This window comes from Mobula hypostoma, chromosome 27, assembly GCF_963921235.1.
Source record: "Mobula hypostoma chromosome 27, sMobHyp1.1, whole genome shotgun sequence".
Taxonomy (NCBI): domain Eukaryota; kingdom Metazoa; phylum Chordata; class Chondrichthyes; order Myliobatiformes; family Myliobatidae; genus Mobula; species Mobula hypostoma.
In genome coordinates this window covers 3,197,274-3,212,235 of record NC_086123.1, presented here as the reverse complement: position 1 = coordinate 3,212,235, position 14,962 = coordinate 3,197,274, and the positions used below count along the sequence as shown (strand labels likewise).

General features: G+C 42.3%; 1 protein-coding gene across 1 annotated transcript in view; it reads left to right on the top strand.

Annotated features, from left to right (window-relative positions):
* The window catches only part of LOC134338334 (BICD family-like cargo adapter 1), an 84,640-nt gene extending 69,921 nt beyond the window's left edge, over positions 1-14,719 (top strand). The window contains exons 7-9 of the mRNA XM_063034090.1: positions 565-695; positions 2,775-2,895; positions 10,419-14,719. Of these exons, the coding sequence (XP_062890160.1) occupies positions 565-695; positions 2,775-2,895; positions 10,419-10,613 (447 nt within the window). The 3' untranslated portion in view covers positions 10,614-14,719. The remainder of the gene's footprint in view (positions 1-564; positions 696-2,774; positions 2,896-10,418) is intronic.
* Positions 14,720-14,962: the final 243 nt, after the last annotated feature.

Sequence of the window (14,962 nt, the reverse complement as noted above, 5' to 3'; positions counted from 1 at the left end):
TTAAAGTGGTCAAGAATGCAGATTTGAGAGATCTCTTAACGGAGACTTAACAAGCTGCTCTAGTTCACTTTGACAATGAGACACAACGTAGCCATGATTAGAGTGGGCGAATATTTAGAATGAGCACTGGAGTGCCAGTCAGAAGGTTGTTTTGCCATAAATGGTATCAAACAGGCATTTTTAAAGCTGGACTCATACAGGAGAGTACATCATCATTCTCTTGACTTCTTTCATGTAGAGGGCAGTGAATTTTCTTCCAAATTTAGCAATAGAAGTCAAGTGATCACATTTGTTTCCTGTTTTTCACAATAATAAACTCTAGTATAATTTTATAGAACTTAAGACTGATGCACCTTTCCAACTTTCGATGCCCACTCTATGTACAGTAAGTGCCCATCGTACTTTGCTTCTGAAATTCAGTTCCATTGTAGGTAGTCCTATGTATTTTAGTGCAACTCCATCTGAGTGCAGATAATTGAGGCAAAGTTTCCACCCCACTGCATGAAGATTAGTGAACTGTAAGACCCCAGTAAAAACTTCCTGTTGAATGAATCTTCCTGACAGGTGGTGCTGCTAAGAGTTGAAATGAATACAATAAAAGAGGAGAGGGACAAGCTGAAGGCAACAACTGAAGAAAAGGATCATGGCAGACAGCTTCAGAAAGCTCTCAGTGACCGGGATGAAGCCATAGCAAGGTAAGAAGCTTATTTGAAGAAATTTGAAAGAGGATGACAAGCTACTGGTCCCAACTGCCAGATTTCCAAAGAAACACTTCAAGGATTAAAATAATCCCTTTTCCATTGTACTTTATACTGGTATGAGTTCCATTCAAAGGGGCACATGGCCTGAATAAGCTCCCGGTATATCAGGCAAATCTATGAAAGGAACTCCATTGTGGTTAGCCATGCTGTCTGACTCACCAAGCTAAAAGCAATTGACTAGCTACAGCTTTGGATTATGTTGATCCAGAAGCACATGGAAATTATTGAACAGTTCAAACTGGCAAATACTTCTATGATGCCTTTTGCTCCCCAAACAAGCCTGCTGCCATAGTTCCTATGTCAGCTCAAAAGGCCATTTCCTTTCCCCACATTTCCTTCCCTATCTTGCACTTTAATTAATCTATACTACTCTCTTCAACTACTGTGTGTGATAGCAAATTTATATTTTCCTACTCTGAGTAACAATTTGTTTTCTGAATGTCCTAGACAAAACTATCGTACTTAGATTACCTCTTTCCCAGAGCTGAAAATACTCTTAAATTCTGGGAAAAAAAGTCAGTATTTAATATATATTATGAGGTTACCTTTGTGTTTGTTTTCAAGAGAAAATAAACCCATCCTATTTATTCTTTACCGAATGTGCATAACCTTGCAGCACATGAAATTTGTGGCCTGTGTGTATGCAGGACAAAGAAGGAGCAACTTCAGATAATTTAGTTCACAGCTGTGTAGGTAGGTTATCATATTTCAAATGTTTATCCAGGTACCCTTTAATTGTAATGAATATTTCTGCCTCCACAGTACAGCACAGATACAGGCTCTTTCGCCCAATGAGTCCATGCTGAAAACGTGGTCCACCTAGCAGGTCTCTATTTCCTGCATTCAGCACGTTTCCCTCTAGGCTCCTTCCCTCTACATACCTGTCCAAGTTCTTCATAAATGATACTACTGTACCTCCCTCAACTACTTCCTCTGTCAGCTCATTCCATATACTCACCACCCTCTGCATGAAAACTTTGCCCCTCTACACATCCTACTTTAGGACCCCTTAAACAAGAGATTGTTACTAGCCACTTTATTTAGGCCTCCCATAATGTTAAAATCTTCTATAAGATCACTCCTCATTCTCCTGCAGTCCAATGAATAAAGCCCTAGCCTGGTCCTTTAGTCCTAGCAACATCACATAAATCTTCTTTCTGCATTCAGTTTAACCATGTCTTTCTGATACAGCATGACCAAAATTGTACACATTACTCCAATCGTGGCCTCATCAATGACCTATACAACTGCAACATAATATCTGCACACCTCTATAATATCTTTCTATATTCATGCTCCTACATTCTAAGGAATAAAGAGCTATTCTGGCTAACCTCTCCCTATCACTCAGGCCCCCTAAGCATGGTCTCACCGGCAACTTGTACAACTGTAACAGAACGTCCCAACCCTTATACTCAATGCCCCGACTGATAAAGGCCATCGTGCCAAATGCCTTGTTTCAGCACCTTGTCTACTCATGACACTACTTTCAGTGAACTGTGGATTTGTACTCCCTAGTGCCTATCATTTGTAACATAAGTCTTACTCTGATTGGACTTGCCAAAATGCATCGAGGCCACCCGAGCTGTGACTACTAACCCATTGGGCTGCATTTTCTTTTTGTTCCCAATCACTTCAAAGTCCTGATTCCTGTATCTAAACACTTCTGGTACCCCAGTCAATCACTGCTTGTAATCATATATAGAAAGAATTGGCTTGGGTAGGTTCTGTATTAAGCTGTAGCCTATTCACATCTGCATTTAGTGTATGATGCTGAATTCTGAGTAGGAATAAAAGCAGCTAATTTCTGCAATCTAACCACACTTTTGAGTTCAGTCATCATTCCCTTATGAAACATGAAACTAGTTGCTGTGGTTTAGGTTAACGTTGAGTGGTTTAGGTTAACGTTGAGTCACCAGTTGGTGTGGTGTCCTTTATTCAACATTCTACACAGGTGGATACAAAACGTGTAATATGCTATAATAAAGGCTAAATACTGAATTTCTATTTCAGGAAAAATACTCTGGAAATGGAACTTGCCAAGTGTAAGATTGACATGATGTCACTCAATAGCCAGCTCCTGGATGCAATCCAGCAGAAACTCAACCTCTCACAACAGCTGGAGGCTTGGCAGGTAAGGCAGGATGAACCCTTTGGTCGAACACCAACTTTAATTGTGAATCCAGTTTTTACTGATTCATATTACTAGTCTCTATAATAGATCTTAAATCATTAAGTCACCAGAAGAAGAGTGATACATTCTTGAATGGAATATGAAGGTTTGTTTCACCATTTACTGGAATAACTACTGGATAACTTTCTCATAAAAGAAAATTCATCTCTTTATTACCTCTGTAGTTTTTTATATATTGAGATAAGATTGCTGGTAAGGGTTAATCTGTTTAGAAAAATCCATCTGACACAATTCATGCTGTAGCCCCTTCGAGTTAATGTGTGGTCCTTGCCAACTGGAACTCACCCTATAAATTTGTCTTCAACTTTGTACAGTTGTCAACCTTTACATGTGCTTTCTGAAAACATGTACAGAATATTTGGTAATACTAAACGTAACCATACCACACATACAATTAAACCTCTCTCGGTCATTTCCAGAAAGTTTGCCAGGCTCTGACTATGGTAAACCAAACTGCTGTTATCTCCTCAGTAGCGCATGGAATGAGGGCATTTGAAATGTGAGCTTATTCCCAGCTAAACTAGTTATATAGCAGTTCACATACATTCTTTAATCTTAAAAGATCAGAATAAATTACTTCTTCCAAGTCTTTATATATTAGGGAGTTTGTTTCTACAAAGGTTCCAGAACATTTCCTACTCTGACATGGTAACCTATAAACATACATCCAAGCTGCAAATTTAGATTTAACGCAAATTAAAATTACTAATTGCAGATTGCTAAAGTGTAAAATAACGGAAAATGCCAGATCAGGCAGGTTCCGTGTTAGTCGATATATCAGGACAAAGACCTTCATTAAGAATTATTGAAGTTTATGTTTCTAAATGAAATTTACTGCAGACAAGAGTTTTGACCTCAGCATGTAACATATGCAATGACCGTGCTTATGACTAATCAGAGTTAATGTAATTGAACCTACCTGCTGGGAAATCATCAGAAGCAGATGGGTTTCCCAGATTACATCCCATTTGGTTTCTCTTTTCATTGATATGACTGTTGGGGTGTAAAGTAGACAGATAATCCAATCCTTTCAGCTTCTCACCAAATCATATCCGTGGTTTCCGATGTTGTTACAAGTAATTAAAAGCGGCTAATTCTCATTCTTATCACTGGTAATGAGAAGTCTCATAGAAGCAATGAGAAATAGGCTGCCTGGCCTTTGTGCCCACTCTACTGTTCCATACAAAACTAGCTGATCATCCTCATTACCCTATTCCTGCTCTCTTTCCATCCCTCCTGATGCCTTTTGAATCCAGAAATGTATCTATTTCCTTCAGTTCAGTAACTGGGCTTCTACTGCCTTCTGGTGTAGAGATTTCCATGGATTATCACTTTGGAGTAAAGACATTTTCCTCATTTCTTTCCTAAAATCCTAACACAGGGACTTTGATTTTTGAAGGGTGGTATCTACCCTTCCTGAGTAGCCAATCTATCAAGCCTTGTTAGAGTTTTGTGTATTTCATTGTGTATCCCCTCTCAGTCTTCTAAGCTCTAGTGAGTACAGGGCTGACCCTCTTCACACAATACTTTTGCCATGTCAGGAACCTATCTAATGAACTTTGGAATCACTTCCTCTACGGCAGGTACTTCATTTCGTAAGTAAAGAGTCCAAGCCCCTGTACAATAATAGGAGGACATCCTTGCTGCTTGAGTTCCAAAGCCTCCATGCACCGCCCCCCACCTGTTTCAGTAGAATTGATTCTTGATGTGCACCAAGTAGACTTTATCATTGCTAGCTCTCCAGTGGAGATTGGGAGAATATTTTAACGTGTTAGGTGTTAGTTGGATAGTAATATCATTGAATGCTAGTGCAGGTTTCAAAATCAGCTGCTGTTTTGAACACATGGTTATATAAATGTCTAGGTTAGCAAAACAATTAGCGTAGAGTTGGAGGAGGATGTTTTTGTGCTTCTGTTTGCTGTCCAACGACCTCTAGATTATGTGTGGGTGGCCACTGTAAAGGGCTGTAAATTTGTTAAATTCCACCTTCCACATCACTTCTCCATCCTGTCTACATGTGTCCTCCCATATCAAAAAAATACAGAACCCTTTGAGAAAAATGCTCAAAATATTTCCTCATTATGAATCCAGTATTTTAGTTGAATATATTGTTGAATGTTGAATGAAGATGGAATTTAATGCAGACAAGTGCAAGGTGTTGCTCTCCTGTAGGGCCAAGCATGGTAGGTCTCACACAGTGAATGATAGGGCAGTGAGGAGTGCAGTACAACAAAGGGATCTAGGAATCCAGGTCCATAATTCATTGAAAGTGGTGTCACAGGTGCATAGAGTCATTAAAGAAAGCTTTTGGCACATTGGCCTTCATAAATCAAAGTACTGAGTATAGAAGATGGGATGTTATGTTGAAGTTGTATAAGGTGTTGTAGAGGCCTAACTTGGAGCATCGTGTGCAGTTTTGGTCACCTACCTACAGGAAATATGTAAATAAGGTTGAGAGAGTACAGAAACAATTTACAAGGAAGTTGCCGTGACCGGAGGACGCGAGTTTAAAGGAAAGATTGAATAGGTTAGGACTTTATCCCTAGGAAGATAGAAGATTGAGGAGAAATTTGATAGAGGTATAGAAAATTATGAGAGGTATAGATAGGGTAAATGCAAGCAGGCTTTTTTCACTGAGGTTGGGTGGGACTACAACTGGAAGTCATGGGTTAAGGGTGAAAGGTGAAAAGTTCAAGGGGAACATGAGAGGAATCCTCTTTATTCAGAGTGTGGTGAGAGTGTGGAATGAGCTGCCAGCATATGTGGTGCATGTGAGCTTGATTTCAACGTTTAAGAGGAGTTTAGATAGGTAGATGGTAGGGGTATGGAGGGCTGTGGTCCCAGTGCTGATCAATGGGACTAGGTAGTTTAAACCTTTTTTCTTGGACTAGATGGGCCAAAGGGTCTGTTTATGTGCTGTACTTCTCTATGTATCCGCTTAACAAGGGCTTATTTATGGTCAACTCCAAGTTACATTTTTGATAAGATCGAGATAAAAGACCACAAAATAAAATGGTGAAACATTAAAATATCTCATTAGATTTTAATCATAAATATTTAATAACCTGTGATAAGTAATTAAATTATAATGAATTTGAGCTAAACATAATTCTTGATTCTTGCTGTTCAATAAATATTTAAAATATTATCATGAATAAATCTCTTCCACACACGTGCTTGAAGTATGAATTTATAATTATTACATGAATCATACACAATTTAAATTCATGATCGTTTTTACTTGTGCCTGGCACTTTCCTAGGTATAAGAGTGCAGGTTGCCTGTGAACAACATGGTATAAATTATGTAAATGTGGAGGAAATACTTTAAAAAGAAATTCTTTGAAAAGGTGAAGGTTAAGAGTTGGGTCAAGGGGTACTTTTAAGTAGAATAATGTTCTCATTGCTTCTGTATATATGTGGCAGTGCTCTGAGTATGAATGTATTGACATCCACGGGATTCTTTAGCAATAACTATCTCCGTGTGGATTAGGAATCAGCTCGGTGGATATAGGTATTTGAGGTGAACAGTTATGATGGGATCATTTTATTGAATGCTGAGTTAAGTTTTGTACAACCTGATCTATTGTATTCCACCCAAGTAACCGTGTATTAAAGTAATCCAACAAAGGCATGCTATGTTCTTGATGCTTCAGCCTTGTGTTTTCTTCCCTCTCTCCTGGTACAGTTTGCTTCCTCAGGGCTTTTTACTATCTGGCTCCTCTGGTTTCTCATCTAGTGGCTTCTCCCAGCTACTGTTCAAGCAGACTATTGTAAGCCCCCTCCTGCCTCTGAGGTGAGCTTTAATTATAGCATCTCACCCATCTGCTCATTATATTTCCACATTCCATCCATTCTTTACCTTTGGTTGTTGCTGCTTTTTTATTGTCCCATCCTTGTAATGTGCATTCTTCATCCGCCATCTTCAAAGTGTCACTGAATGAAGCTCCCAGCTCTGCAAGGCAGACGAAGGCAAGAGTGTACACTGGCTTTAGGGAGTCCATACAGGCAGTGATTACAGAAGGTCAACTGATTGCTTGGAGTACTACCAAAAGAATGATCGTTGTTCTTTCTGACCTGCTCAGCTATAATATAACAACAGTAGCTTATGATGCCATTGTTATTCATTATTTTTCATCAGCTGCCTTATTATCTAGGAGTTCGCAGCAGTCAGTTCCACTCGAGCTCACTTCTGATTAGCAAAGGACTTCTATGTAAAGTAATAATTGCAACAAGCCATTTCTGTCCCATGTTTCCTTAAGTCCTGGTTCAACATGGCTGGGGTTAGGCTCGGATTGTACACTTCCAACTACAGCCTTTCATTCTGTGTGTGACTTAGAATGTATGAAACATGGGGCTGATGTTGTGTTTACCAACCAAACAATGAATTATACCTAAAAGGGAAAACATGCAGCAGATATTTGTGTTTGATTCTTTTCTCTACTGGAAACAGTGGGTATTTACAGGACAGTACTTGTCATCTTTTGTCTTTGCTGAATTGCATGAACCTATCATAACAAAATAAAAATCTGAGTAGAAATTGTTGCTGAGCTCATCTAGTTTAATAGCTGTTTTCAGGACGTTGTTCATTTTCATATCCTGTGGCTCTGAAATGAGTGGTGTGTCAGTCCTGTAATGGTGGTGTGCTGGGTGTGCACTGATGTCTGCAGTCTATACACACACACGATGACTCACACTCACACACTCACATTAATACACACGACACACACATACATAGACACACACCACGACACACACATACATAGACACACACCACACATACACACACCACTCACACTCACACACACACCCACACTCTCACACTCACATACATTCATTCACTCACACTCTCTCTCTCTCTCTCTCTCTCTCTCTCTCACACACACACACACACAACCTCTTCTGCATTGATTCCAGATCAGTATGAACCAGTTTCTGCCTTCACTCTGACCCATTTTCTTGCTCTCTTACATAATATAGAAGTTACATTAGGGTCCCTTCCCACTGAATAACTAATGGTTCTCCCTAATCCCCTCTCCATACAGGACACTTTCCTCTCATTAGTTCTCCTATACCTCACTATTGGTAATGTTACACTGACCCTCTCTGTGAAACACAACATTTTTCCCTCTTTCCTAGTTTTCAATATGCCCCTTGCATGCCACTGACATATGCAGCACACATGTCAATTCATGATCATTTATAACAAGAGAGCCTAACGAACAACCCTTTACATTCAATAGCATAATCGTAACCGGTTCCCCACTATCAGCAACGTGGGGATTCCTGTTGGCCAGAAACTTCATTGGACCAGCTTGCTATCTTCAGGCTACAGGAGCAGGTCAAACACTGGATATCCTACAGCATGTAATTCCGTTCCTGACTCCAGCCTTTTCAGCAGCTATAAAGCACGTTTTTCACCTAGTTAGCGTTTGCAACCTGCAACATCTTAAAACCATTCGGAATAAAACAGTCAACTCACTGATGCCCAGTCTATAACACAATAATAATAATAACACAGTAATACATAGGAGCAGAATTGGGCCATTTGGCCCGTGAAGTACTCCGCCATTTTATCATGGTCGATCCATTTTCCCTCTCAACCCCATTCTGTTGCCTTCTCCCCATAACCATTCATGCCCTGACTAATCAAGAAGCAATCAACCTCCACTATAAATACACCCAATGAACTGGCCTCCACAGCCACCTGTGGCAATGAATTCCACAGATTCACACCCTCTAGCTAAAGAAATCCCTCCTCGCCTCTGTTCTAAGTTGATTTCCCACTATTCTGAGGCTGTGCCCTCTGGTCCTAGACTCCCCCACTCTCAGAAACATCCTCTCCATTTCCACACTATCTAGGCCTTTCAACATTCAATAGGTTTCAATGAGATCCCCACCCCCACCCCCCAATTCTTCTCAATCCCTGAGAGTACAGGCCCAGAACCATCAAGAGCTTCTCATACCCTTTCATTCCCAGAATCGTTCTCGTGAACCCCGTCTGAACTTTCTCCAATGTCAGCACATCCTTTCTTAGATAAGGGCCCAAAACTGCTCACAATATTCCAAGTGAGGCCTCAGCATTACATCGTTGCTTTTTTATTCTTGTCCTCTCGAAATGGATACTAACATTTCATTTGGCTTCTTCACCACTGACTCAACCTGAAAATTAACTTCAGGCAATTCTGCACGAGTACTAAGTCCCTTTGCATCTTTGACTTCTGAATTTTCTTCCTGTTTAAAAGATAGTCTACACTTTTGTTCCTTAGAGCATGGCCATACACTTCCCGATACTGCATTCCATCTACCATTTCTTTGCCCATTCTCCTAATCCATCTAAGTCCTTCTGCAGCCTCTCTGCTTCCTCAAAACTAACTGCCCTTCCATCTGTCTTTCTATGGTCCGCATACTAGCCCACAAGGCCATCAATTCCATCATCCAAGTCATTTACATACAACGTAAAAAGCGATCCCAACACTAACCCCTGCGGAACACCTCTAGTCGCTAGCAGCCCACCAGAAAATGCTCACTTTATTCCTACTCTTCGCCTCCTGCCAGTCAGCCAACCCTCTATCACACTAAACACACTACCACACTAAACCCTATCGCACTGAAATACTCACTCACTCCAGCACAGTGCGCCCTGGCTGCAGTGTCTACCATCTTTACAGAAAAAGATTTATGATTATGTGTACATCAAAACCTACAGTGAGATGCATTGTTTGCATTAACAGCCAACACACCCAAGATGTACCGTGTGTCGCTGTGCATTTCGGTGTCAATATGGAACGTCCACAATGCTCCATCGAACAACAGAACACAGCAAGTGACAAAACAACAACTGCAAAACAAACCCCATTCTTCCCTCCCTCGCACCCAGCCACATCCATACACAGGACAGGCTGTCTTCATCGTCCAGTCTCCGGCAGACCCCTGGCCTCGGGTTTGCTGCTTCCCCAGCGGGAAGTGGAGATCTGCAGACTTGGAGCTCCAGCCATCTACAAACTATATTGCAGTGACTCACTAAAGCTATTTTGACAGCACCTCCCAAACCTTCTATCTCTACCGCCATGGACAACAACACATGCATCCTCAGCTCTCATCCTAATGTAAATATTATCATCGGCCTTTCGTTGGATCCAAACGCAGGAACAGCCTACACAATGGCGCCGTGAGAGCACCATCGCCAACAGGACTGGAGAGCCTCCACATTATAGCTCACGCCCATATTATCATCACCATTATGGTATTGTCACATTGCTCTACATTACGTAAATTAATTTTAAAGTTCCAAAAGTAGTAAATGCCCCTCTGCTTTCTGTATTTGTTCAGCCAAAGGTGAGAGTACTAATAACTTTTTTTTTTGACCACTCATATTTCCTAAAGTAATTCAGAGCTTCGCTGTGGTCCAGCTACGTGTGTAGATACGGCCGAATCTGACTCCTCTTCTTTCCTTGCCCGCAGGATGACATGCACACGGTCATTGACCAGCAGCTAATGGACAAACAACAGAAGGAGTGTCGCCTGCCAGCACACTCCCATGTGAACAGCTGCAGTCTGAGGCACAAAGTCAGCTCCTCGGTGAGACTGGAATGTAATCGAGAAGAGGCCATTGGGGCAGAAGGGAAACGTCTCTTCGCATTTTTCAAGAAGAATTAATTTCCTTTGTAATTACTAATGTGGAGTTGGGAGGGCTGTAAGAGATTCTTTGTACAAAGAGAATTTCATTGAATCGGGAAGGAAGCTCTTCCTGCCCAGGCTCAGGTGATGCTTCCATTTGTCTGCAAAGAGACAACAGTGGAGAAAACTCGAGATGTTCAGCCCAACTTTGGTAGCTTTGTCACTGGAGATTTTCTCTGCTGTTAAAATGTGTCCAGGTTCCCTTTGCCAAAGGTTCCTGTATGTAGAACATTGCACGAACATGCTGTATATAACGGGTTAAAACAAATCATACTGATCTATTATTTTCACAAAAAAGATAATTTCACAAGAAAAAAGAACTGAAGAATGTCTAATCTGCAAAGGATTAAATGTTTGTACAGTATTACTTGAAATGGATGGACTGATTGCCTTGAAAGAATTTAGTGAGAAAGCAAATTGTCTATATCAATGAGTAGCAATGCAGCACCTTGTGAACAGTGCACCTGTCGAGATGCATATGGAATATTGCGGCGTGCGCATGTGTAGCGTGGACATTTCACTGTGTGCCTGTACAACGCAGTGTCTGTGCAACTCGTGCCTGTTCAATATAGTGTAAGATGGTACACTGTGCATTGGTACAGTGTTGCACTGTCTGCCGTACGTGTGTGTAAGTGTGTGTATTTAAAGTGCTCAATAAGTCAGTTTCAACAGAACAGCACTGAGTGCCAGTTCAGTAGATGAATGCGGCATGCGAGTATATAGTGTTAGGGCAGTACAGTCAGTGTGCTGCACCATACCTCTACAGCACAGTGTGGGATCCTAATTAATACTGTGCAGAAATCGTAAATGCTGGGAGCGTGAAAAATACAGAAATGCCAAAAGTACACAGTTTGTCTACCAGTATCTGGAAAGGGAAAAAAATGGCAAATTAATGCTTTGAACGGAGATTCAAAGTACAGTTATTATCAAAGTATATATGTAGTATACAACTCTGACAATTGTCTTCCCACAGCCATGAAACGAAAACCATGGAATCCATCCAAAGAGAAACATCAAACCTCCAATGCTCAAAAAGACGAGTAAATCGCACAAACGGTTAAAAAAGTGAAAAACACACAACATAAAACATCAAACCAGAAAGTCAACAAAGCAGTCCAGGAACGTTTAGTTTCGGCTCAGTTGGGTTCATTTTAGCACTGTTGATTAAACCCAATGGAGGTTCAGCAGCTGAAAGATGAGGATGATTCCAAGGCAGTTAATGGACTGAAAATCTCTGGCTGCTCACCTTTTCTTTCCCAAATAGGCCCTCTTATCAGTTAAGTGCAAAGTCAGATGTTAACCATTCTGTTTTCCTTTCAGATACTGAGACACATTTTGTGTATTTTAATTTAATTTTGGATACAGAGCCATATCGAGTATGGAAGGCTGATAGCCTGATTCATGTAAGTTGTACCAGTTATGATGTTGTCTGAGGTGGCAGACTCTGCCTGTGTGATAGACGAAGGTGGTGTTGAATGGGGCAAGCACAGTGTGAGATATGCATGACGTCTTTAAATGGCACAATGTATGGATCATGGTAAACCTATATAGGGCAGAGTGATCTGAGGTTGGGAGAGAAGAATGGTTAATGCTGTGTAAGATAGTGCCATGTGTGAAGTTTATTTGGGTGATTAGTGCTTATGGAAACTGCCCTAGCCTGAAAATGGAGGTAGTGTACTGTGCTCCAATTCAACAGCTTGGAGTTATGAATCATGTGCCTGAAAATGAGATTGTTCTGTGTCTAAAAGGAGTAGTGTGGGGTAATGTAAATATACAGACACTGTAATATTGTGCAACTGTGAAAATGCAAACAATTGTGTAGAATGTACTATATACACAATGTTAATATACATCTGTTGCAGATGCAATAGATTATGTGACTATGCACCATGTGCCTGTATGAATGAATGAAGCATTTTGGTACAGTGTTGAGCTGTGCATTAGGTGCCTATGAAGCTTTCTGCACAATGGGTACTTGTAGTGTCAGTGTACCATTTCTCTCCCATGTCAGTGGTATGTGGCATGTCTGTACAATACATTAATGGGTAATGCACATGAGCCTGTATAATAACATTACACCTGTGGTATGTTTCCTACAACTGGTGTAGGTCAAAGCACTAAGGACAATGATTGCCGGATCCGTGTGCAGTGTCATCTGCCGACATGGAAAAGTGCACTCCGTACCGGCGCCATTTGTGTACCATGTGCCTTTCCAGTGTGTGCGTGGTGTGATTCATCCACCATGTGCATGCATGTGTAGAACGATGTCCTTAGCATGTCCTGTGTGGTGTGGGCTAGTGTATTATGTACATAAAGCCTTTCGTGTTTGCTAAATCACTGCGTATGATTTTGTCTTTTGATGTGACATTAGAGAATGTAATCGAACACGGTTTCTGGGGTTTGATACGAAACGAGCTGCAGCGCCACCTACTGTACAACCACGGGATGTGGTCATGTCCTGCGTGCTGAACTGTACTGTATGTTGCAGGCGCAGTGTGTTGGCGTGTGGCTGGGATTTTATTTCAAATGGTACACGGATTAGCTGTTTCCTCACATCCGAATTGTCATTGTTTCGGTATGAAAATACCAGTCGCTTTGTTTGTATCTAAGAAAGCCATTAAAAGTCCACCTGTGGGAGCGGTTTAATGCCCGGCCTGCTTGTGCACAGGTATCCGGAACGCCTGCAATGTCGGGCTAGGGAGTCAGCCATCAGGGCTTCTACAACACCACCCTCAGCTCTGTTGGGTTGGATGGATTCTAGCGAGGAGCGGGTGAGCAGGCCCGCAATTGCAAGGCCTGAGATAATACTCCGCAGCAGAACAACACACACAAAATACTGGAGGAACTCAGCAGGCTGGGCAGCATCTATGGAACAAAGTAGAGTCGTTTTGGGCCGAGACCCTTCGGGCAGTCCTGTACTGTACGTTGTTTGTACTTTTTTCCATAGATGCTGCCTGGCCTGCTGAGTTCTCCAGCATTTTCTGTGTGTTGCTTGGATCTGCAGCATCTGCGGATTTTCTCTTATTTGTGACACCGCAGCAAAGGCTCGCTCTCCCTCAGGCTCTCCGTGAACGGGTGACCTTTGTAATTAATGGTAAACGAGGCCATCTGCATGGCCTTTGACATTACGTAGACAGTACTGTTCACTGGGGTCGGCTCAGATTCTTTGTAGAAATCCATCTGGGCTGCAGGCGGAGAGCTGTGCCGTCCCATACAGAAACACGAGGCAGATGAAATGGGCCGTAAACTGCCCCAGGACTGGGGGTGGTGTACAGGCCGAGTATGTTTAGCAGTGGATGCACCTTCGACAATGGCTTGGATCTAGAGTTGAAGTGGAAACAACCCGCCAAAAGGAGTCCTGATGTGGCCTGAAAGTCACCGAATTTAACCCCTTCCAGATGCACTCTGGCTATAGGCGGGAGAATCGGGGCGTTCAAGGCCATGATCTTCAACATCTGCGGTGTGGTTACCAATGTGCACCGCCCCTGCTTTATTACACGACGTGCACATAATGGCAGACAGCTTGGAAGTACAGTCAATGGTGCTGCAATCTGGCATCTCCCAGTTTAATAACATACACCTCGACGTGCCGGTGCTGTAAGCTGCCCCGCTCGCTGTGACACGGACCGTTGCCTTGCTGCTGGAGAGCTCAGTTTCATGCTGCTGCTTGCATTAGAAGCACTGACTTCCCGTCGCTTGTCCAAGCTTTCGTCTCCCTTTTGTTGTCTGCAATCCGCTCGGGAGTGCTGGCTAGCAAAGGCCACTCGAACATCGGCGAGCTTTAAGGCTCCAACGTCATGAGGTAGTTCCATCACCACACATCAACATGGTGTAGCCCACGCTCTTAAAGTTGGTGATTACAAATCCCCTTGGTGTAAAGTGACGGTTCTTCTGGGGCAGGTCAAAAGTGTACGTGTACGGCGGTTTGAGATAGTACTGTAGTTTGGCACTGTACTGCAGAGCGCTATTACCTGGTGTCTCTGGATGTCTTCAGTGTGGTTGCTTTGAGATACATCCCAAAGACCGTGTCGGTGTGTCCAAAGTTGGGGCGCGGATCATTCTCCTTCCGTGAAGGGTGCGGCTGTTTTACTCTATGCGTTGGATATTCGCAGTGTATCCGCCAGTAATTCCGCGTTCGCTGCGGGCCATTACCGAGAGCTGGTAATGGAATCCTTACACCCAAGATGCTGGAGGAACTCAGCAGGCCAGGCACCATCTGTGGAAACGAGAACAGTCGACGTTTCGGGACACAAGCAGGACTTGCGGAAGTGTTTCGGTCCGAAATGTCGATACTCTTTTCCGTAGATGCTGCCTGGCCTGCTGAATTC